Below are 23332 nucleotides of genomic sequence, written 5' to 3'. Positions count from 1 at the left end.
AAATATTACGTGATTTTTTTTTCTTTACACGTTATCAAAGTCCTTTCACGGGATTAATAATTTTGTTCATTCAGAAGTAATTTGATTTTTATATATAATGTTTTAAGACTTGTTCTTTTAACACCCTCAATTTATCACTAATCTTAATTTATTAAGATTTATACTAATTTATTATTGAATAAATATGATAAATGAGGTATAAAAATAAATTAATTTTTTATGCAAGTATTAAAATATATCATTTCATTTACTTTTATAACATTTCTCTCTCTATCGCTATTTTTCTCTTTTCTCTTTCATTTTCACCTTTATATATATATATATATATATATATGAACAAGCTCGTGATGTACACAAAAAATGATGAATTTTTTATTATAAAGGTAATAATTATTACCTTAAAAAATTAATTTACATAACAACAATTTTATGTAAAAAAAGATCACTAAAAAAATTGAATATAATAAAAACAAAAACAAATTTTGTTAACACAATATTAAATGTTATTAAATCCAAAATTAATTGCTTTTCAAAAATTAATCAAAAATAAATCTACTCAGTACCTTATTATCTATTAAAGGAACTAAAAAAAATAAAGTAGCTTTGTTTGTATAAATCTCGTAACAGGTGTAGTTCTCTAACCACAATCTACTTTGTTGTTGTACTTTGTGTTAATAATGTTTATCCTAGAAATTGATTAGAATCGTAAATGAACGAACTTTATAATATTCTCCCTCCATTAGTCTAATAGAAATAAGGGAGCCTCTAGTAAAATGAAAAGTAATTTTTTTTTTTAAATGGAAGGTCATTAACCTTCTGGTCATTATCTCTTACTACTGTCCGAAACATAAAGAACTATAATTTATACCGATATTAAAGTGATTATAAAGAGTGTTCCAGGAAGTATTGGTCAAACATAAGAGACTGATTTAGGACATCAAAATAAACAAAAAATTTCATTTGGACAAATGCATCATGCTTCATTTTCCATTTATCCGACATTTTGTGATTTTTCGATAAAAATTTATATTTTAAGAAATTAATTAAGATATTTTAATGAAAATTTGTGGACATAAACTGAAAAAAATTTAGTAAAAAATAAATAAGTTTGAAAATACCAAATTGTAGCTATATAAATTTATTTATCATTATTATATTTACGGATGTTACTGTTATTAATAAGAAAGGGAGTCTGACAAGGATGTTCCCTATCCCCTATACTTTTTAATCTTTACATGGAACTAGTTAAAGAACAATTTAGATTCGGAGTAACAGTACAAGGTGAAAAGATAAAGATGCTACGATTTGCTGATGATATAATAATTCTAGCCGAGAGTAAAAAGGATTTAGAAGAAACAATGAACGGCTTGATGAAGTCCTACGCAAGAACTATCGCATGAAAATAAACAAATACAAAACAAAAGTAATGAAATGTATTAGAAATAACAAAGATGGGCCAATGAATGTGAAAATAGGGGGAGAAAAGATTATGGAGGTAGAAGAATATTGTTATTTGGGAAGTAGAATTATTAAGATGGACGAAGCAGGAGCGATATAAAATGCCTCTCTAAAGAAATCTCTACCATCTTTTTAAGTTATAATTCTCGGACGATCATAAATTCAGAAAAGTCGTTTGAAAATTTTGTTTTTCTTATTTACCCTTTATTAAAGAGGGTCTTAGAATTTGGGAAAACTTTACTTAAGAGAATTTGTTAAGCTTCACCTGTATATAGTTAGAAAGTCTTCTTTTTTTTTAAATTTATTCCCCATTTATAAAAATTAGCAATTGCTAACATTTACAGGAACCAAACAGCAACAGTAATAATTGAAGAACATAACAAAGAAACCGTAATAAGAAAGAGAGTCCGACAAGGATGTTCGCTATCCCCGTTTCTTTTTTATCTTTACATGGAATTAGCAGTTAATGATGTTAAAGAACAATTTAGATTAGGAGTAACAGTACAAGGTGAAAAGATAAAGATGCTACGATTTGCTGATGATATAGTAATTCTAGCCGAGAGTAAAAAGGATTTAGAAGAAACAATGAACGGCATAGATGAAGTCCTACGCAAGAATTATCGCATGAAAATAAACAAGAACAAACAAAAGTAATGAAATGTAGTAGAAATAACAAAGATGGACCAATGAATGTGAAAATAGGAGGAGAAAGGATTATGGATGTAGAAGAATTTTGTTATTTGGGAAGTAGAATTACTAAAGATGGACGAAGCAGGAACGATATAAAATGCCGAATAGCACAAGCGAAACGAGTCTTTAGTCAGAAGTATAATTTGTTAACATCAAAAATTAATTTAAATGTCAGGAAAAACTTTTTGATAGTATATGTTTGGAGCGTCGCTTTATATGGAAGTGAAGCTTGGACGAACGGAGTACCTGAGAAGAAACGATTAGAAGCTTTTGAAATGCGGTGCTATAGGAGAATGTTAAAAATCAGATGGGTGGATAAAGTGACAAATGAAGAGGTATTGCGGCAAATAGATGAAGAAAGAAGCGTTTGGAAAAATATAGTTAAAAGAAGAGACAGACTTATAGGCCACATACTAAGGCATCCTGGAATAGTCGCTTTAATATTGGAAGGACAGGTAGAAGGAAAAAATTGTGTAGGCAGGCCAGGTTTGGAATATGTAAAACAAATTGTTAGGGATGTAGGATGTAGGGGGTATACTGAAATTGAATACGGCAATTGTATTTTGCATTTATACATACACACCTAGACAGTAGTTGAAAAACCTGGCAGTAACACCTGGTTGAAAACCTGGCAGTAGCTGAAAAACTACTTGGAGAAAACAATATAGCCAAAACTGTTAAAAGTGGATCTCGAGAATTATAATCTGATAATTTTGTATCCTTCTTAGTTTTACTGTTACTAATATTAAAAATTATTAGTAATTATTTTAATTCAATGACAGAAGTAAAAACAAGCACAAAATTATCATCAGACCGCATAATTTTTGCTATCACTTTAATAATTACAGACTTATTAATTTTTTTTATAGATGTTGGGTTTGTATGTATATACCACATTTTTATTTAAAAAAAAAAAAAAAAAAATGGCGCGGGTAAAATGAAGGGAGATGAAGCATTTGTGTTTATCATCGTTTTTATTAATTCTGATGTTCTGAATTAGCACGGTAAGTTTTAAAAAGAACTTCCCGGACACGCTTTATAACATTATAGTAATTTATCAAGTTTATTTGTTTTAAAAATAATAATAATTGGAATTAGCGTAATTAAATCGGATTCTATACTTACACACGTGATATAAAACAATAAAAACCAAACTTTATTGAAAAAAAATATTTAGCTTAATACATATTCTCCTTCTCTATGAATCATGAGACCTTGCCGTTGGTGAGAGGGCTTGAGTGCTCAGGGATACAGAGTAGCTGGACCGAAGGTCCATATCAGAGAGGTATCTGTTGAGAGCCAGACTAAGGAATGATTCCTGAAAGAGGGCAGCAGCTCTTTCAGTAGTTGTTAGGGGCGTGAGTCAGAATGACTTAAACGGCCATATCAACATCACTTAGTCCTCTGAGTACTGCGCAGCTGAAAGCGATGGAAAACTGCAGCTGCTTTTTTTCCAAGAAAATGTGGCTCACTGCATTTTCATATAGAAGGCGCCTTCCTTGGTAAAATATTCCGGAGGTAAACTAGTCCCCCGTTCGGATCTCCGGGTGGGGACTACTAAGGAAGGGGTCACCAGAAAATTAAAAAATAACATTCTACGAGTCGGAGCTTGGAATGTTAAAAGTTTAAAAAAGGTTGGTAGGCTAGAAAATTTAAAAAACGACTAGCACTAGATAGGGAATCTTGGAGAGCTGCATAAAACCAGTCAAATGACTGAAGACAAAAAAAAAAATACATATTCTAATAAAACTTGAGCCACGGATCTGCCTGTGTTTAAATAGGATCGGACTGTATTTGAAGAAAGATTCTAAAATTAAAAAATTACTTTTCTATCCGACATATTGATATTTTCTACGGACTTTTCAAAATTGATCTGCGATTCTATAAAATTTTATTATTAGTTTATAAGTATTTGTTTAACAAGAAATTTCTTTTAATTATAGATAACATCTAACCAAACTCAGCCAGGCTATTCTACTTTAACTTAACCGTATTATGTTTCTGAAAACACCTGAGGGAGTCTAAGGAACATCTTTTGTAACTTTTTCTCAAGAAGTTCGGTAGTTACAGAACCAATTTTATTTAAAATTAATATCTAATGTTTATATAAGCGCGCGCGCACACACATAAAATATTAGGTGCATTAGATATATCGGTAATAAATTCTTAACCCACATTAACAACCACTGTATATAATATTCAACCATTATTTAAAATATTAATAAAAAGTAAATTGTAAAATAGGTCTATAGATTTATAAATCATATACACACACACACACACACACACACACCAATATATATATATACACACATACACACACACATTACATTTTTACTTTAAATTAATAAAAGTTGAATGTTTTAGAGATGTAAAACCCACATATAAATTTTTTGACAAAATGTTAATATAATTAATATTCGATTTTGTTTTATTTTTAAAAATCCTCTGAAAATATTATGATAAAATAAATTAGTTTTTAACTGGAGTATAAAACTTATGTTAAAATACCGAGGAAAAGTTGATAAATCTGGATTAAAGGAAAAATGAGTTTCAACTTCTTTTTATTTCAACATAACAATAAAAAAATAAATATTTAATCAAATAATACGTGTACAGTAAACTGTAAAATAACAGATTCTTTGTCAAACAAAATCAAAAATAAAATCATAATGATTTTATGAAGTAAAATTTATTACTATATGGATTATAAAAAAAATTACCGTATTAAAAAAAATATATAATAAAAAAAAAATTCTGTTAAGATAAAAAAACTGAATTCCAATTGTATGTGAAGTACCAAATAAAATGATCAACAAACATCTACATGTTGATCTGTAAAGTGATTGTAGTAAAGCAAATTGGTGTAGGCGGTGTAATATGAGACGCAGGTTATACCAGAATGTGACACAATAATTACCCAAAAACAGGCATAATGAAATTCAAAGATTTTTTCCATCGCCGTTCTCATTAATTATCGAGAGTTGCTAATCTACATGCCAGCCACCACCAAAATGAAGGTGATATTTATCATTGCTCTTAAAGAAAGCAATACTGATTGATATCTAATATGTCTCAGTTACTTTCTACCGAGTACAAACAGAATAAATATCGGTAGATGTAGATAATAACAACAAATTAATGTAGTCTTGCTTATTTCGGTCATAAATAAATCATTAATTTTTTTTAATCATTGGAAACAACGAATTTAAAAAAAATATTTTGATAAAAAAATCAAAATTTAAACAGTTTGTTTTTTTTACATAAATGATTACAAAAAAAAAAATTATAAAAATAAAAAGTGACAAATATATTTTTGTTTATACAGCAATTATATGTATTTTTCACTGGTGCAAAATATATAGATTTATGAAATGTACTTATACGATTCGATGAATGTGTTCGTAGGCGGATAAAAATGTTTTTGGAAAAAGGTATTATTGGTAAAACACCCTTTTATAGGGTGGTTTTACTTCTAACGAAGCCTCTAACAATGAAGTTATATCCTGAAATATCACATACTCGGTTGTGGGAAAGGATGTTACAAACATGATGCTTTCTACAACCAATATAAAAACGTGACCTATTATATTTTTAACTCAAAAAATATTTCATGGTTTATTTTTCTAATAATATATTTTTTTCTCTTTTACACGTCATTACGTGACAATAATAAACTTTTTTTTTATTGAAAATACTTTATTATAAATATATAAACATCATTAAAAAATAAATAATTAATTAATATAATAATTATAAATATAATATAATAAATATATTACTTTATTTATTATATATTAAGTAGTTTATTTATACTTTTTCCTCATTTAGGACTGAATTTTTTAACAGGTTAAAAAAACTGATGTGGACACCACATGACTTCCTTGTAAGCCTATTAAATTACATTTACACATTTTCTGAAATTTAAAAGTATATACAATTTTATTTCATTAATAACTTCTGATAATTTTTAATACATTTTTTTTTAATTGTAATTATTGAATAATTATTTATCGGAAAACGTTTTTTATAATCAGAGGTTAATAATTATTAATAAATCAATATATTTAAATTAGAAAAAAAAGTTAAAAGAAACGAGATTATATCTTATTCGAACCGATGTGCCTACCCCTTGTTAGATCCAAATATTTCATTAATTAAAATTTCATTTGGCTATAACTCTGGAACCAATGAAGAAAATACGTACCACTTATGATATATCGTTGAAAAGTTATCAATGAAAGCTTATTATTGCAGTTAAGAAAAACTCCAAAATCTACTTTTTTGGGAATTTTTTGGACACTTTTGGTTCAGTTGCTTAAAATCAAAAGGGAGTTGCACAACTAGATGTTACAACAGTCCTAAATCCGAAATTTCAACATCCTACCGCTAATCTTTTTTGAGTTATGCAAGATACATAAGTATGTACGTACAGACGTCTCGCCGAAATTAGTGAAAATGGATTCGGGATGCTGAAAATGGCTGTTTCTTTGAAATCTGAAAAACGACATTTTTCACGATACTTCCTTTACTTCATATAAGGAAATAAAGATTAATTTTCAAATTAACAAATAAGAAATTAAAAATTACAAATAGCTTCGTTACATTGATCTATTCAGTTATTTAAACATATTTTTTTTATTAAGAAAACACTAACATTCGTCCTAAATTAGTTGAAAAAAAAAAATTGTCATATGATTACGGATTCTTACTCCGGAAAAAGTATTATGTGAATCGATTCAAAAATATTAAATCATATTTTAAATAATTTGTAGATTTATTTTCAAAATAAAATTATCTGGAATAACATTATGTTCGCAAGGAAATCAAACGGTTCGTTTAATTTAAAATCAGCGGTTAGGTAATCATGCGAATTTTCTAGCAGCGAATCATCTATACAACAGTGAGGTTTACCGGCGATTGAAACACCTTAACGTGCTACATCTGGGGGAGTCTGAGTAGCTCTTTAGCTGAAAAGACATCCCTTAAGTGATGGGCATCTTCTCAATGCCTTAATGGAAAGCCTGTTTCTTTCCTTTCTGTTCATAAGATATAATTAGCTTCTGGGAATTATTTGTGTTTTTCTTCTGTTTTAATAATTTTTTAAAAAATTAATTAATTTTATTAATTATTAATATTTAATAATTAAAACATTTATATTTTTATTTTTAAAAAAATATAAATTTTTTAATTAATAAATATTATTTTGGTACCAACAATAAATTACAATTTTTAAACTCGCTAATAAATTACTTTTATTTGGTATTCCAGTTGCCGATTTTCCAGCAATTTTGGTTTAGGCTTAAAAAACTGAATTCAACCTCTATTTTATTTATTTCAAATATTCATATACACAAACAATTAACTGACAGAGCGCAATTAGTTTTACTGAGCAGCCAACTGGTTTGAGCATAAGAGTTACTGGATTTTCATTCAATTAGTTTTGATTTTAATTCTCAGCCAAGAGTGTCTAATTTATGTATGATTTCTGGAAGAAAAATGAACACATAAACCAACTCTAATTTCTTTAACTTTTACTTCCTTTTACGAAGTAAAGGAAGTACTGTGATCGCGAAAAATTTAGGTATTCAGATTTTAACAGAAATTTCCATTCTGACCATCCCTGAATCCATTTTAACTAGTTTCGGCGCTAGTCAAAATGTACTGCGTACATTTGCTAGTCTGTACATACGTATATATCTCGCATAACTCAAAAACCATTAGCCATAGAATCTGAAATTTTTGATTTGGAACTGTTGTAACATCTAGTTGTGCACCTCCCCTTTTGATTTTAAGTAATTGAATCAAAAGCGTCCAAAAAATCCCAAAAAATGTGGCTTTTGAACTTTTTCTTAACTGCAGCAGTAAGTTCTCATTGATAGCTTTTCAATGATATAGCATAAGTCGTACGTATTTTCATTGGTTCCAGAGTTATAGCCAAATGAAATTTTAATTAATGAAATATTTGGATCTAACAAGGAGAAGGTACATCGGTTCGAATGAGATTTCATCTCCTTTTTTTTAAACTTTTTTTCTAATTTAAATATATTGATTTGTTAATAATTATTAACTTCTGATTGGAAAAAAAGTTTTACGATAGATACTAATTCAATAATAACAATAAAAAAAAAATATCGGAAGTTATTAATGAAATAATAAAATTTTATGATCTTTTCATTAAAAAAAAAAAAAAATGTGTGTATATATTTTAATAGGGCTACAAGGAAGTCATTTTATGCTCACATGAGATTTTTATATTATTTAGTTTCATTAAATTAATTATTTTTTCTTATTTCCTGAAAACTATACAAGTATACGGCCAGTTACGTACAGTTTTTTCCTTTATTAATTGGATGATAAGAAATGAATTTTGTTGCTCGTAAAAAAATAAATAAGCAGTAATTTATCTCTATGTCCATTACTGGTTAAATTTTATCATAAAAGAATATTTAAGTAAATAAAAAAAAAGTCTGTAAAGATTTCTTCTATTAATTAGTTATCACTGTTTTTATTTTGTGTAAAGTGAATTAGGTAATTAATTGGTAAGCGAATTAGGTAATTAAGGGTAGTCCAAATTCAGATGCTAAAGACAATATTGCTACTCATATGTTAAAATAAAATTTGAACAGTCATTTTAGTATGATTAACAAGAAATAAACTACGGAACTAACCGCATTACTATCCAGAAAAATATAATTTTATACGTATAAAACACAAGGTGTTCAAAAATTTTGAGATCCCTTAAATACCTTTTCGACGTCTAAATATTACGAATTAACCAAATGCTTCTACCTATACGAATTTTTTTTCAATATATGACCACCCCACTCCATTATCTCAGCAGAACCTCATGGTGGCAACTTATAAAGTTTAAATAAAAAGCTTAAGATTTGTGATATACTTTTTTTATACCATTGTAAAACAAAAAAATTCAACGTATAAAAATTCAATTTACAACAACCCTAACTAAAAAGGCGGTCGTTCAATTGTTTTTACAGCTAGTATCAAAATTGGTCGATAATGTCTTATTAAATAACTACTCAACAGTAAAAAACCGTAAAAATTCATTATAGAAAATGCTCCTAACTCAGAATTATTTACTGACGGGAAAAATTTTAATTATTTAAATGACTGGAAAGGTAAGGGGATAAAAGAAGTCGTATTTTATAGGTTGTGTATAGAAAAAAAAGAAGAGAGATACGGGATACGAAACGTGGCAACTTTCAGGACCAGGGAGGCAGGCAGCCTCTATGTCTAGGGTGCTTTGGCTTGCTCACATGCAAGTATGTGTGGGTCGGAGTTCCCTTATGATGATATGGGGCACCCTAAAGGTGTGTGCAGGGGACGCAGATTACGAAGGATTTGAGTAAGGCATGTCTGGAGTATGTAGGGGAGGGCAACCCTCCAGTGGAGGGGCACGTTGACTGTCCGGATGAGGAAATCGGCGTGTCCCTATGACACGCCGACCTCCCTCTTGGAAAACCCTTTAGTGGGAGTAAGATAGGGAGGACAGAGACTGCTGCCACGGCACTCTGAGGCGACCAAGTTATGTCTAAACGGCGGGAGCCCGTTGCCTTAGGGGTGTAAAAAAGTAAGGAAAAAAAGGTCAATTGACCATTGTTTGGGATGTATTGTTATCCAAACTTTTTGTTTTTCATCGTCCTTAAAAATGATTTCTCCTAATTCTATCCTTTCAATTAAAATTCTTGAATTTCATCCACGGGAACCTCCTGAGTGATTGGGGTGTAATATTTTCTACCGCTAAACTAGCTGCTTTGAGGTATGACTATTTGCTAAATTCAACCTTTCTAAGTTTAACGGTTAGAAATTTATTAAAGGGTTGCCACACGTTACGAACTGTTTGTGTATAATATATACATACACACAAGTGAAATTGTATAAGTTAACTTGTGACCTATGAGAAGTAAAATTTTAATTATATATAAATTTAAACGAACCCGTAATTGATCCAGAGCAAAATAAAATCAATATTTATACACTTAGAAACAGATTTACCAAAAAATTTTTTGTTATTAATGTTTAATAAATCCAAGTAAATTATCCTTACTATTGAGGAAAAAAATAAAACACATTTTTAATAAATTTTATTTTTAATTTTTTTTTTTAATTTCCGAATCCACCGTTAGGCATTCTTCAGAGGATGAAGATGAATGATTTGTAGCGTTTGTGAAAATGCCACGCCTGACCGGGGGATTCAAACCCGGTACCTGTGGATGAAAGGCAGAGACGCTACGGAGGCCGGCCAATAAATTATAATTTAGAAAATATCATGTCATCGCATAACTCTAAATTCCATAAGTTACTTTTTCTGTAGAATAATATATTTCTGGAATTTATATCTGACCGTAAACTCATTATAACGTGTAATTATTTAATTAAAAAGAGTAAAAATTGTAAGATAATATAACCACACAGAAAGTAAACTAATATCTTTTTGTCACGGAAGTTTCAAATAAAAGTACGTGAATGTAATGAAATTATAATTTGACTTTTTCGTTGATATTTTTTTTTCTAAACTTTGATAAAAACGACTAAATTTTAAATAATTATATTTAATTAATTAAAAATGTAAAAAATAATAAATTACACTAACCTATAACTGATAGATTGACTTGGAAGTTACGCGTAGGAGAATTTCTAAAATCGACACGACAACGATAAACGCCAGCATCTTTTAGTTCAACGGCCTCTAACTGAAGTGCTGCAGCTGGACGTTTTCCTGTCACAAAATAAGCTCTTGATCCGAAAGCATTTCCATCTGACCACAACAATGCCTTGTTGAATGGTCTGCCTCTAACATCAAACCTAAAAATAGAAACAAAACAAAAATATCGATAAAATCTATGCATATAATACTTCATACAAATAATGGTTTTTATGATCTCTTTAACTTAGTAATAAATATGTTTTATAAACTGGATAAATAAAAAACATAATTACTCAAATAATCTTGTTTATTCAACAAACAACAATAAATGAAAAATCACCATTACTATTCTTGGGGCACCGTTGTGAAACACTTCTATGCAAATTTTTCTCAAAGAAAATTCTAATGCTTACAAAATAAAACTACTACGAGTTTTGCAATCCAATTACTGAATTATAACATACAAGTACAAGATAACGAACGTATTATAAATTTACTTTAAGATGTTACAAGTCAGCCCTCCCTGGAGCCATAGCTTGATGATTTATAGCTAATAGCATTTCCAGAAAAGAGAAATTAATTATACAGAAAACAAATAATTATTTAAATAAAAAACGCACATACACCAACACATATATACATCCACCTACACACATTACTTGATATTAAAGTAAAACGTACAGCTAAATAAAATATTATCATCTAATTAAATTAGAAAGTTAAATAATTTTTATACGATGTTATAAAATTAGTCGTTGTAAAATAATTCACTATGAAAAATAAAATAGAGTAAATTTACTCTTCGTGGTATATCTATTTTTAGAGATGATATATTATACAAAAAAAAAAAATTACTGTTCTAGTTTTCTCAGTAAATTTAGTAATATTTTTTTTTTATGTTTGATCAAAAGCAAGTTAAGTATCGTAAAAAATGGTTGTTCTGTTAGGAAAAACTAAGCAACCATCTAAAAAAAGTGATAAAAAACCATATCATATTAGATTTCTATAGTATTTTGTTGAAATCAATGTACCAAACCCACTAAACGTTTTGCTGATATGCAGATTTAAAAGTGTTTTTACTGTGTTGTTTATTGTATAAACAAGAACAAAACAAAAGTAATGAAATGTAGTAGAAATAACAAAGATGGACCACTGAATGTGAAAATAGGAGGAGAAAAGATTATGGAGGTAGAAGAATTTTGCTATTTGGGAGGTAGAATTACTAAAGATGGACGAAGCAGGAGCGATATAAAATGCCGAATAGCACAAGCTAAACGAGCCTTCAGTAAGAAATATAATTTGTTTATATCAAAAATTAATTTAAATGTCAGGAAAAGATTTTTGAAAGTATATGCTTGGAGTGTCGCTTTACATGGAAGTGAAACTTGGACGATCGGAGTATCTGAGAAGAAAAGATTAGAAGCTTTTGAAATGCGGTGCTATAGGAGAATGTTAAAAATCAGACGGGTGGATAAAGTGACAAATGAAGATGTATTGCGGCAAATAGATGAAGAAAGAAGCATTTGGAAAAATATAGTTAAAAGAAGAGACAGACTTATAGGCCACATACTAAGGCATCCTGGAATAGTCGCTTTAATATTGGAAGGACAGGTAGAAGAGAAAAATTGTGTATGCAGGCCACGTTTGGAATATGTAAAACAAATTGTTAGGGATGTAGGCTGTAGGGAGTATACTGAAATGAAACTACTAGCACTAGATAGGGAATCTTGGAGAGCTGCATCAAACCAGTCAAATGACTGAAGACAAAAAAAAAGTTTACTGTAGAAGCAAATTTTAAAATGAAAATCATTACTCTCAGAGAAAGCTACTTTTTACTTCAGAAATTTGCCTTTCAGATTTTTCACAAGCATTGTACGAGCACAATGCTCTTCATAACTTGGATGAGCTGCTTAAAATCGATCCACTACAGACTATATCACAGTTGTGACATGTAACATTTTACGAAAAAATTAAAATTACATTAAATTCTATATTTACATTAATAAAAGTTTACATATTTACTATAATTTTTCAAAATATCTTTAAACTGAGCTCTCCAATTTTATACTCTAACGATCTAATGACATTGAAAGTCACCTGACGCAAAACGTTATTATCAATGCCGTTGATTTCTTGTTGAATGTTCATTTTCATTTAATCGATAGTGTGAGGATTTCATTCGTAAACTCCATCCTTCAAATAGCCTCAAAGGAAAGATCTCAACTAGACAAATCTGCAGAGCATAGAGGTCATCGCCCGCTGCTGATTGTTCTTTGTTATAGCCGTATGAACGCGTACTAGAGAATAGTTTGACGTATGATATGGTGCTCTTTTATTGGAAGAAGCCGTACTTTTTTTTACAATCTTTCAACTGGGTGTAGAATTCTTCGAAAATTGTACGGCACGCTTTTATATTAACTGTTTGATAAAAAATATTGCTTCACTAAACGATTACCAGAAACAATAGCACACAATAAGTTGATTTTCTCATCGTGAACTGGTCGGTCAAACATCTGGTGAGGATTTTCAATTATCCGGTACCTGGTTGTAATTAACAAGTTTAAATGAATAAAATCTTACCTCGTCTGATGAAATACCACAATTTGGTGTATCTGTCCATCGATAAAGTTTTTGAGAAGTCAGTCACAATAATTAGAATGTTTCGGTATTTCTGTTCTCTTAATTTGTAAAAATCATGGTTTATCATGAATAGTTTTACGGCAAGATGCGTACACTTTATTATGATATCTTACATACAGTTTTTTCGGAATGTCGGACTGGCAAAAATTCTTCTTTGAATATCGTCTATGGCCTCTCCTTCTAAGGAAGGTTGCCTCTACCTTCCTTAGAACCGGTCCCTGACTAGGTCGGTTTCAAATGCAAAACCGACTGTTGTACGCCACTTTTTAACCAAATCTTGTATGCTACTCTTTGGTAAGATAGTGGTATTTGGAAATTTTCTCGCACATATTTGACGCGTTTTTCAAAGGACCCAGAAGGTACTTAAGCTTTCACTATAACAATTATCTTTTTGATCGTGTAAGACATTTTAGAAAAACAAACGTGCAATTATATTAAATATATTGCATTTAAGCATCAACAGTTTATAACTGACAACAATAGGCGAGAATAGTAGGGGGAAGCAGCGAGAAAAAGTACTGAGCAGTTAACTACATTGTTTTATGTTATATCTGCCCAGCAACTTAAAAGAACATTTTAAGTTGCTGGCCAGATATAACAAACGGTCTGGCATCAAGGTGATTTTTACTTACATTTATTTTTTCTACTGGTTTTCTTAAACCTGCAGGGATAATCTCCAACCGTTAAAATAACAAAGTAAGACAACATAATTAATTTAAATTAAAAGAGAAACTTCAGGTTACTATTTTAAATATTCTTCCTTAATTAAAAATAGTAGAGATCAGTAAGATTTTTACTATTCAAATTTTTTGTTTTCTTATAGTTTTACCTTTTTTAATTCTTTACTTATTAGAGTAATTAAAGAAAAAAAGCTCGTGCGTACTTAATACTCGTGTGTACTTATGTATGCACGTAAGACGTTATACTTCTTTGGCGTGAATAAAAAAAGAATTTTTTTTTACGCATTCAGACAAATTTGAACTGAGTCAAACGATCGATAGACGACCATGAATAAATGTTTGAATAAATAAAGCTTAAATTAAATAATATTTATTTTATACAATTTAAAAAATATTGAAGTATTCGTTGTCAAAAAAAAAATTCATCGAATATATTTCGATTAGTTTAGTTCCATTAATTCTTCTTGCCTATTGAATAAGCACGAATTTATTAGCGGTTTATGGTATGAAAAATATGATACAAATAGTTTTATTTTATAATAGTGTATTTTACCAAAAATGCTATTTTTGATAAATTTAAAATTATTTATGCAAAATCAAGAATTTATTTAATGTGCGATATTTTCTGTCATTAAAAAATATAATTTTAATCATAAAAATTAATACATAAATATAACCTCAAATACTGATACACGTTTCACAAAAAAAAAAAAAAAAAATATACGTTGCAATATAAATAAAGTTTTAAGAATAAGAACAGCAATATTTACAGTTTAAAATATCTGTCTTCAGAAACCCGTCAATATAAATATATATTTATTACGACACAATATTTGTTATTTTTACAACACGTGTTAATTACTTAATTGCATTGAACGATTGACTGAATGAGACATTGTACGCATGTGCGTGTAAACTGATTCACTTGGGCCTGCGCAAGTCTTCATCGTGTGTTACATCGGCGCGCGCAACTTCCGTAACTTACTGAAAAAAAAACACTCAGATCAGTTTCTCCTAACGCGCCAAAAAAGTATAACTTCAAACAATAAACGTAACAATACTTCAAACTTTCCCCCATATTAAAATAGCGAGTCCAGGGAAGGATAGGCGGATCCTCATTTCCACATGATAACCACTGATTCCAGACGATTAGATTCTTGAATATGATTGTCTATAAATGTGACTAGCTTTCGTATGAAAATATTAATGCAATTTTATTGGAAATTGATGAGTACGTTTAATTTTTAAAACTTGATTCTAAATATGAAATAATGTTTAATTTAATTAATTCATTTCAGATTCAAAGGTAATATTAAATTACATATAAATTAAATTAAATAATTTTATAGAATTAAAAGTTACTTATAGGAAGGAACATCTGTTAACAACATAGTTTAAAATAACATTATTACGTGAATTGAATTAAAATAATATTGTAGTTATGATAACATCTGTTTCATATATGTTTTACTTTTCGTAGCGCACTGCAAAATGTTGCCAATATAGTAGGCAAAAGCCAACTAAATTTGTTCAACCTTGTTTTTCACCAACCAATTTAACTCTCCTGAGTTACATGAAAAAATAAAAGAATTGTATTGCCCGGTGGATTATAAAAAAAAAAAACAATACAGAAGTTTTAAAATAGTCGAAAATCAACAAGATCTATTTTTTTATTTTAATTTAAAGGGTTTTAACAATTCTTTATTAATATTTTTTTTTTATATCTGCCTTTATGTGAATAAATTACGTAATCAGCAGACAACAATAATTATCTTATTAGATTAAAACACATAACGATGCAAGAATATTAATTAAAAACGTATATTAAATAGAGTATTATTATTATCATTATTATTATTATAACATAGGTCCAAATAATGTTAAAATACCAACCAAAAAATAATAATCAATAAAAATAAATTTAATTTTAAAAGAAATTAAATTTTTTTGCATGAATTAATAAAATAATCTTGACTGCTGAATAAAGATGATTACAGGGTTTCATCAACATAAAGCATTAGATACAAATAAAATTTCATTAATTTTTTATTTTTATGTTGTTTTTATTTTTTTGACATCGTCCATATAAACTTTAAAACACACTTTGTTTAAATGAATTCTTTAATTAAACGAAACGAGTGCGGATTAAATTCTTTAATTTAATTGTTTAAACGAGTGTATAATATACACTCTTAATATAAGATTTAAATTCAAAATTCAAATTATAAATTGTAATGATAAATCTAAAATAAATATAAAATCATATACTTTCATAAAAAACAAAAGAAACTATTCTTGGATTAAAATTTAAACCTGCGGACACATTACAGGTGAATTCAGTAAAATTATGTAATTTTATAGCTAAATGCATAAGATATAGTTATGTTTGGGGAAACAAACCTTTCCCATCGGGAAAAGTAAAAGCCTTGTAATCTCGGGAGTTTAGAGCTTGATAAATAATCGGAATAAATAACCAGTAGGTGATGGAGCAACATAATTAGAAAAAAAAACCTTATTCTGATAATATTTTTATTTTAGAAAAAACTTACAATGTTTTGAAAATTAATTTTTTTAGGGTAAAATGTTATATTATCAGAAGTAATTTCTAGTTTACTAATTAGATTGGGCATACATAACAGACTGTTAAGAGAAAGGATTCCTTTTCTTTTTTATTTGAATTTAACATATTGTGACCCCAGTCTTTCTTATAGCTGATATATAAATATATATATACATATATATTACTAAAACTTGCTTTATATATATATATATAAAGCAAGTTAAGTACAAAAGGAATCTCAAGATAGCAATTAAGAGTTGTATTTTATTATTTTTAGAATCAATCAGAATAATAATGTTTACTGAATTTTCAGCCTCTTTGATGAACAAATTTGTTGGAATTTGATCGTCTACATTTTTTTGTTTGGGTTTGATGTGAAACACTATAATTAAATTCTTGGACTAAAACAGGGGAACCGATTCTCCTTGAGGAGAATCCAAAAATATATCAGAAATAATAAAATAATTTTTGGAAGCGACTTACATTTTCTGAAAGTTGATTAACACGCTTAAAAATATCTGATTATGGTACCTAACAGACAGCTTTATTTTACTACAGAAGATTATATATAGGTTTTAAGCTAATTTATTTTTTTTACTTTTATAAATTTATTTTAATAATTGCAGTCATTACATTTAATTTCAGTTAGGCATGATTATGCGAGGTGAAGTTACGTTTTCTGGTGATTTCTAATGTAAGAGATACATATTACAAAGTATCAAAAGACAAACACAATTTCACGTACAGATTCTTTAATATCAGGTTGTTCAGAATGCCTGAGAGTTGCAGAAGAGACGCTAGATAACGTATGGTGACCGAATGGAAGAACAGGTGGCGTGCAAGAGGGGTGGCGCAATGGACCAAGCGAAGTATACAAGACCTAGACGTGTGGAACGGTAGGAAGTTTGGTGAAGAATGCAGATATTAACGAGGCATGGTAATTTTCAAAATTACCTCCATATAAATAGGCAGACGTGCGTCACCGTCATGTATGTTTTGCGAAGACGAGGACTCTGTTGAACATACAATCTTCAAATGCCGAAAGTGGGACATGCAACGGAGTAGGGCAGGTATCGCACAGTGCACACCAGATACCGTTCTGAACTACATGATACAAAGCGAGGATCATTCGAGGAGAATCAACACATATGCCACGATGTTTTGGGTACGAAAAATCTTTCCGCTCGATGAGTGCTGCGTTTGACAGTCGACCAGAAACAAATTCTTCTGAAAAATAAAAATGGTTCATCTGTTAGAAAAGTTATCAATACGGTTTTTTGGGGGGGATTCTTGTGGTTTGTTGTTCATAGACTACCTGAAAATAAGTCAGGACTCTCATGGGGGTATTAAATAAAATAAATAAATAATTCTGGCGTGGAAAAGGAACAACTTTAATTTTTTTTTTTTTTTTAAGGTATAGTATATTCAATACGTACATAAACATTCCCTTACCAATGTTAACTTTAGTAGTAAAATATAGTTAATTACAAAAAAATATAAAACCCTCAAAAATATGAAAGAAAACTTCTGGACGAAATTTCACTAATAATTTTGTATTACTTAAAACTTTCTCGATATCAAAAAAAGAAGAAATAGATTTCTGTTTTCTTATCATTTAATTTAATGGAATACAAAATAATAGACGAAAGAAAAGTAAAAGTTTCCAGTTCTCGTGGGTATTCAGACTTATTTAATAGGATTCTGCGGAGTTTCTTCAATATCTTATAAAACTGGATGAAATATAGATTCATCATTACACGGCAGAGAATAAACCAGGTCGAAAACATGAGTAGGAGCCGGTGAAAGTGCGCCAAAGAAGCAAAAACGATCTCACTGCAGAAATAGTTATAGCTACGTTTCGATTCTCGGAATAGTTACACCGATTCTCGTGAGGTGATGTTCATAGAATACCTGCAAAAAGACAGCATCATCACCGAAAAGTACTACACTACTGACCCGATGGAAAGGTGTTACACACGCTAAATGTTTACACTTGCATAAAAGAAAAGCTCTTTCACCATTATATTGAGCCTGTATACACGTCTCAGATTGTTGCTTCAAAACCGCACGACCTACGCTTCGAAGTGCTTTAACATGCGAGGTATTCATCGGATTTGGTTTTCAGCCATTACTTCCTCTTCTCGAGAAATGGCTCGCTGTATGACGATTCACTTCAAATGTTTGGTTAACTGAGGCTACCGCTTTGGAGAGTCGAACAAATAGTCTGAGGGTTCCCAGAACCGTATCTCTGTCGTTTTGAGAAATCTGTGGTGAAAACCAATAAATTGAGGTAAACAACCCTGCTTTTTATGTTTGACGGTTCCGAGACCTATTTTATTCGATTTTATAGGTAAAAAAACATTAGAAATCACAAATTCTGCCCCTTAATTAACGTCCTAAAAATTTCAGTACGATTTACGATTTTTTCACTGGGGTAAAGGAAATCCGAACGAAATCTTTCATTAACCGTAACTCGCAAACGAAGCGTTTTAGGACACATGTTTATATGTACGTTTTTAATTATTTTACGAGTAGAATAGGTTATGAAAGTTCCGGGAGAACTTTTTGATACAATCTGTATATTTTTTATTTAATTTAAATTGTAAAAATTAATTAAATTTCCACCCCCGTGGCGTGAGTGGTAGCGTCTCGGCCTTTCATCTGGAAGTCCTGGGTTTGAATCCCGGTCAGGTATGGAATTTTTCATACGCTACATTTCCTTATCCCACGCATAAGTTACCAACCTATGTGGTGATATCATATAGCAACAAAAAAGAAAACGTCTTGGGTGGAAAAGGAACAATATTTAAAAAATATTTTTAAGTAATAGTATATTCAATGCAGCCATAAACATTATGTTAGTAATATTAATTTTAATTTAGCAGTAAAATATAAGTTAATTACAAAAAAAGACTAAAACGTCGTAAATATTAAAACTGTCTGGAGAGAAATTACTAATCATTTTATACTATCAAATTAAATCTTGTTAGCAAAAAAATAAAAAATAAATAAAAAAAATAAATTTCTTTTGATATCATTTTATTTAATGAAGCAGAAAATAAAGGAACAAAAAAATAAAAGTTTCATGAGAAAGGACAAATTTTGGTCTTGTCAGAGTAGAAAGAAGACACTTATTTTAGTTCACGCAGGCGTGAACAGGAGGCGCTTTCTTCTGGACCTGTCTTGGACAGTTCTAAGTTTTTTGACCTGGATGTCAAAAAAAAACCCAGAAGTTGTGAAATGTAAAAAATAAGAATCTTATATAAACCGTCAAGTATAAAGGAAAGAAAGAAAGATGTAATTTAGTTAAACAATTGATTTGTGAAATTTATTTAACCTGGCTTTAATTAACCTGACATCCAGTAAAATTGTGTAGGGTAGTTGGATAATTTATCTTATTACTAGTAAGATTGTTTATTTAAGTTAGTTTTTGTATATTAACAACAAAAATTTTCTCAATTAACAAAATTATATTTTGAATTTAACTATTCCTATTACAGATTTATAGAAATGAAAAACAAGATTACAAAAGTCAGTTAAATAAAATACACGCAAACAGAATGTATAATAAAAAAATTAAAAGCAAATATAAACGAATGTGGAGGAAAGAGTTTCTTTTTATTTTAATGTAAAAGTTAAAAAAGATGTTTTGTTATTTCCGATACAAAATTTTCAGATTGAAATCACTTTGTGCCATACGTACTGATACTATCATTTCTGTGCAACTAACAGATTATTTTTTTGCTGCCTGAGTTGCATTCTTCCTTTTTACCACATGCTTAATTATGATACGAATATTCGCTTTTGGACTATGATACGAAATTCAGGTATGGAACCTATTAATTGAATTTTGAAACATTCCGCCTATCCATTCGCTCTAAAACTTTGCACTCAGGTTTGGTTCTGATGACAACACAAGTTAGCAACATTTTCCATTCGTTAAGAGGCTTTAATTAGAAAAAAATATACCTTAATAAAGTGAAAAAAATGCCCCTTCAATTTATGCAACCTCATTTACACGCATATTTTCTTATCGTATGTGTGTTTCTGTAAGTTTGGATCTAAAATTTGCGACCGAAGTTTTGGGAAAATTTAGTACTTTTTAACCGGATCCGAATATTCGGACAAAAATCGCAAATATCTCGAAAACGGTCTGTCCTAGCGCTCTGAAGAATTTTTTCGTCTCCCTTCGACGACACCAAAGCCGCTACCACCCACCGGATGATAATATTTTCAAGTGATCCCAGGGCGCCGTTCGGAAATTCGGAAGGTGCGATGAAGTGCCACTAATATCTCGGCAACCGCTCGTCCGATTTTCATCAATGCAAACGGCGTATGTATCAGCAGGTCGAGCGCTAACTTTTTAATACATTGGGTACACTCTTGATCGACCGGATGTTGGTTATCCGGAAATTAAATCGTACAGCTTTAGCTTTGATTGCATTCACCCACTCTAAAACGTACCGAACCGATCTTTCGCTAAATATGCTCAAACCTATGCACTAGTACAGCTGTAAAGTATAAACTTAGAAGAATAAAAGTAAAAAATAAAAAATATATAAAAAATACTTTTTAAACGTTACTTATATATTAAATACACTAAACAGTAGAAAATAATAAAATATGTAAAAAAGTTTTTAAAGGACCACTTTTAAATTAGACGCACGGGAGGTAAAAAAGAGTTTTAGGGCGGTATCTCGCAGTCAGTTAACAAGCTTTGATTCTGATATGTAAGATTTACGTGAACGTCATAGCATCAAATTAAAAATTTGATGTTTTTGCAATATTTCTCATATGCGTGATAAATGGCCTAAAGAGTAGGGGTACGTGCATTCCACTCACTCACTCACAGGACATATCTTAGAATATTTTCCATGAAAATTTAGCATTTTGATTTTTATATTTTTAAAAGTTTTTGATTTTTTCAAAAGTTTACCTTACAAATAATTTTATTTTATAAATTACTACTTTTTTAAATTATCTTTCGTTAGGAAAAATTTACTGAAAAATTTCGTTTCACTTTCAAAAACTATAACTGTCATATACTAAAGCTTAATAATATAAATACAATAATGTAAATCATATAATGTTTTTAAGGTAAATAATTATTTATTCAAACAATTTTATTATTTCAAGATTCACAATATATTCAAAATAAAATTTTATATCTTTTTATCAAATCTATTCAAACATTATTGCTTATAACATAAGATTTATTTAAATTTTACTTTTGATTAAGCTAAGCTTCCTAAAATTAAATTTCAAAAGTAATTTCAAGTATAATTTTAATTCGTACTATTTTTGATGTTTGTAATTATTTTATCAAATATTATTAAATTAGTAATACGATGACTTCTATTAAAGTTACTTTAAAGCAAACATTTAATATAGTATCAACAGTTATGTGTAATATGTATAAGCAAACGGCGTTAACTACGTACTATCAACCAGCATAATTAATGGGCATTAGACATTGAATATCAGCAACAATATTACGCCTTAGAATACACGAATTTGTACATAAATACAAATTAGTTTTGATTTATTACAAACATGCTACATATATTCATACAATTACGAACATTTTGCGCGCAAACACTCGCACACACCGTTGGTCCATGCAATTACATGAATGATAATGTGGTACACTGTAATTTTTCCTAATAAAAAAACATATTATTTTATTGAATTTTGAAAAGTATAAAAGTTGAAACTAAATAAACAACTTAATATCTCCTTAATTTTTAAATAGTTGTAATAATTCTGATTAATTTTAAACCAATTATTAATCAAATTCAAAGAGTAAATAGTTGAATGATTTCATGTAACGTAATATTTTACTTCCTTGCACAAAGTAAAGGAAGTATTGTGATAGCGGTAAATTTCGGTTTTCAGATTTCAACGGAAATATCCATTTTGACCAACCCTGAATCTATTTTGACTATTTTCGGCGTGACGTCTATACGTACGTATGTATGTCGAATAACTCAAAAACGATTAGCCGTAGGATATTGAAATATTGGATTTAGGACTGTTGTAACATCTAGTTCTGCAACTTTCCTTTTGATTGCAATCGAATGAACCAAAAGTGTTAAAAAAAAGCCCAAACCCAAAAACGTTTGGATTTCAGACTTTTACTTAACTGCAGTAATAAGCCTCATTGAGAGCTTTTCAACGATATATCATAAGTGGTACTTATTTTCATTGGTTCCAGAGGTATAGCCAAATAAAATTTTAATTAATGAAATATTCTGATCTTACAAGGGGAAGACACATCGGTTCGAATCAGACTTCATCTCTTAACTCACCGGGTTGGTCTAGTGGTGTACGCGTCTTCTCAAATCAGCTGATTTGGAAGTCGAGAGTTCCAGCTTTCAAGTCCTAGTAAAGCCAGTTATTTTTACACGGATTTGAATAACAGATCGTGGATATCGGTGTTCTTTGGTGGTTGGGTTTCAATTAACCACACATCTCAGGAATAGTCGAACTGAGACTGTACAAGACTACACTTCATTTACAGTCACATATCCCTCTCATTCATCCTGTGAAGTATTATCTGAAAGTTAATTGCAGGAGGATAAACAGGAAAAAGAAGACTTATCTCTTTTTTATTAATTTAAATATATTGATTTATTT

The 23332-nt window shown here is 29.5% G+C and overlaps 1 protein-coding gene across 1 annotated transcript in view; it reads right to left on the bottom strand.

The window, feature by feature from the left end:
- LOC142325792 (neural cell adhesion molecule 1-like) overlaps nucleotides 1-23332 on the bottom strand; it is a 962523-nt gene that overhangs the window by 643691 nt on the left and 295500 nt on the right. The window contains exon 3 of the mRNA XM_075367823.1: nucleotides 10763-10974. Coding sequence (XP_075223938.1) covers nucleotides 10763-10974 — 212 coding nt within the window. The remainder of the gene's footprint in view (nucleotides 1-10762; nucleotides 10975-23332) is intronic.

The sequence above is a fragment of the Lycorma delicatula genome, chromosome 5, assembly GCF_047948215.1.
Source record: "Lycorma delicatula isolate Av1 chromosome 5, ASM4794821v1, whole genome shotgun sequence".
Taxonomy (NCBI): Eukaryota; Metazoa; Arthropoda; class Insecta; order Hemiptera; family Fulgoridae; genus Lycorma; species Lycorma delicatula.
Note: the sequence above shows the minus strand (reverse complement) of the source record. Positions and strands in the feature narration are given on the sequence as shown.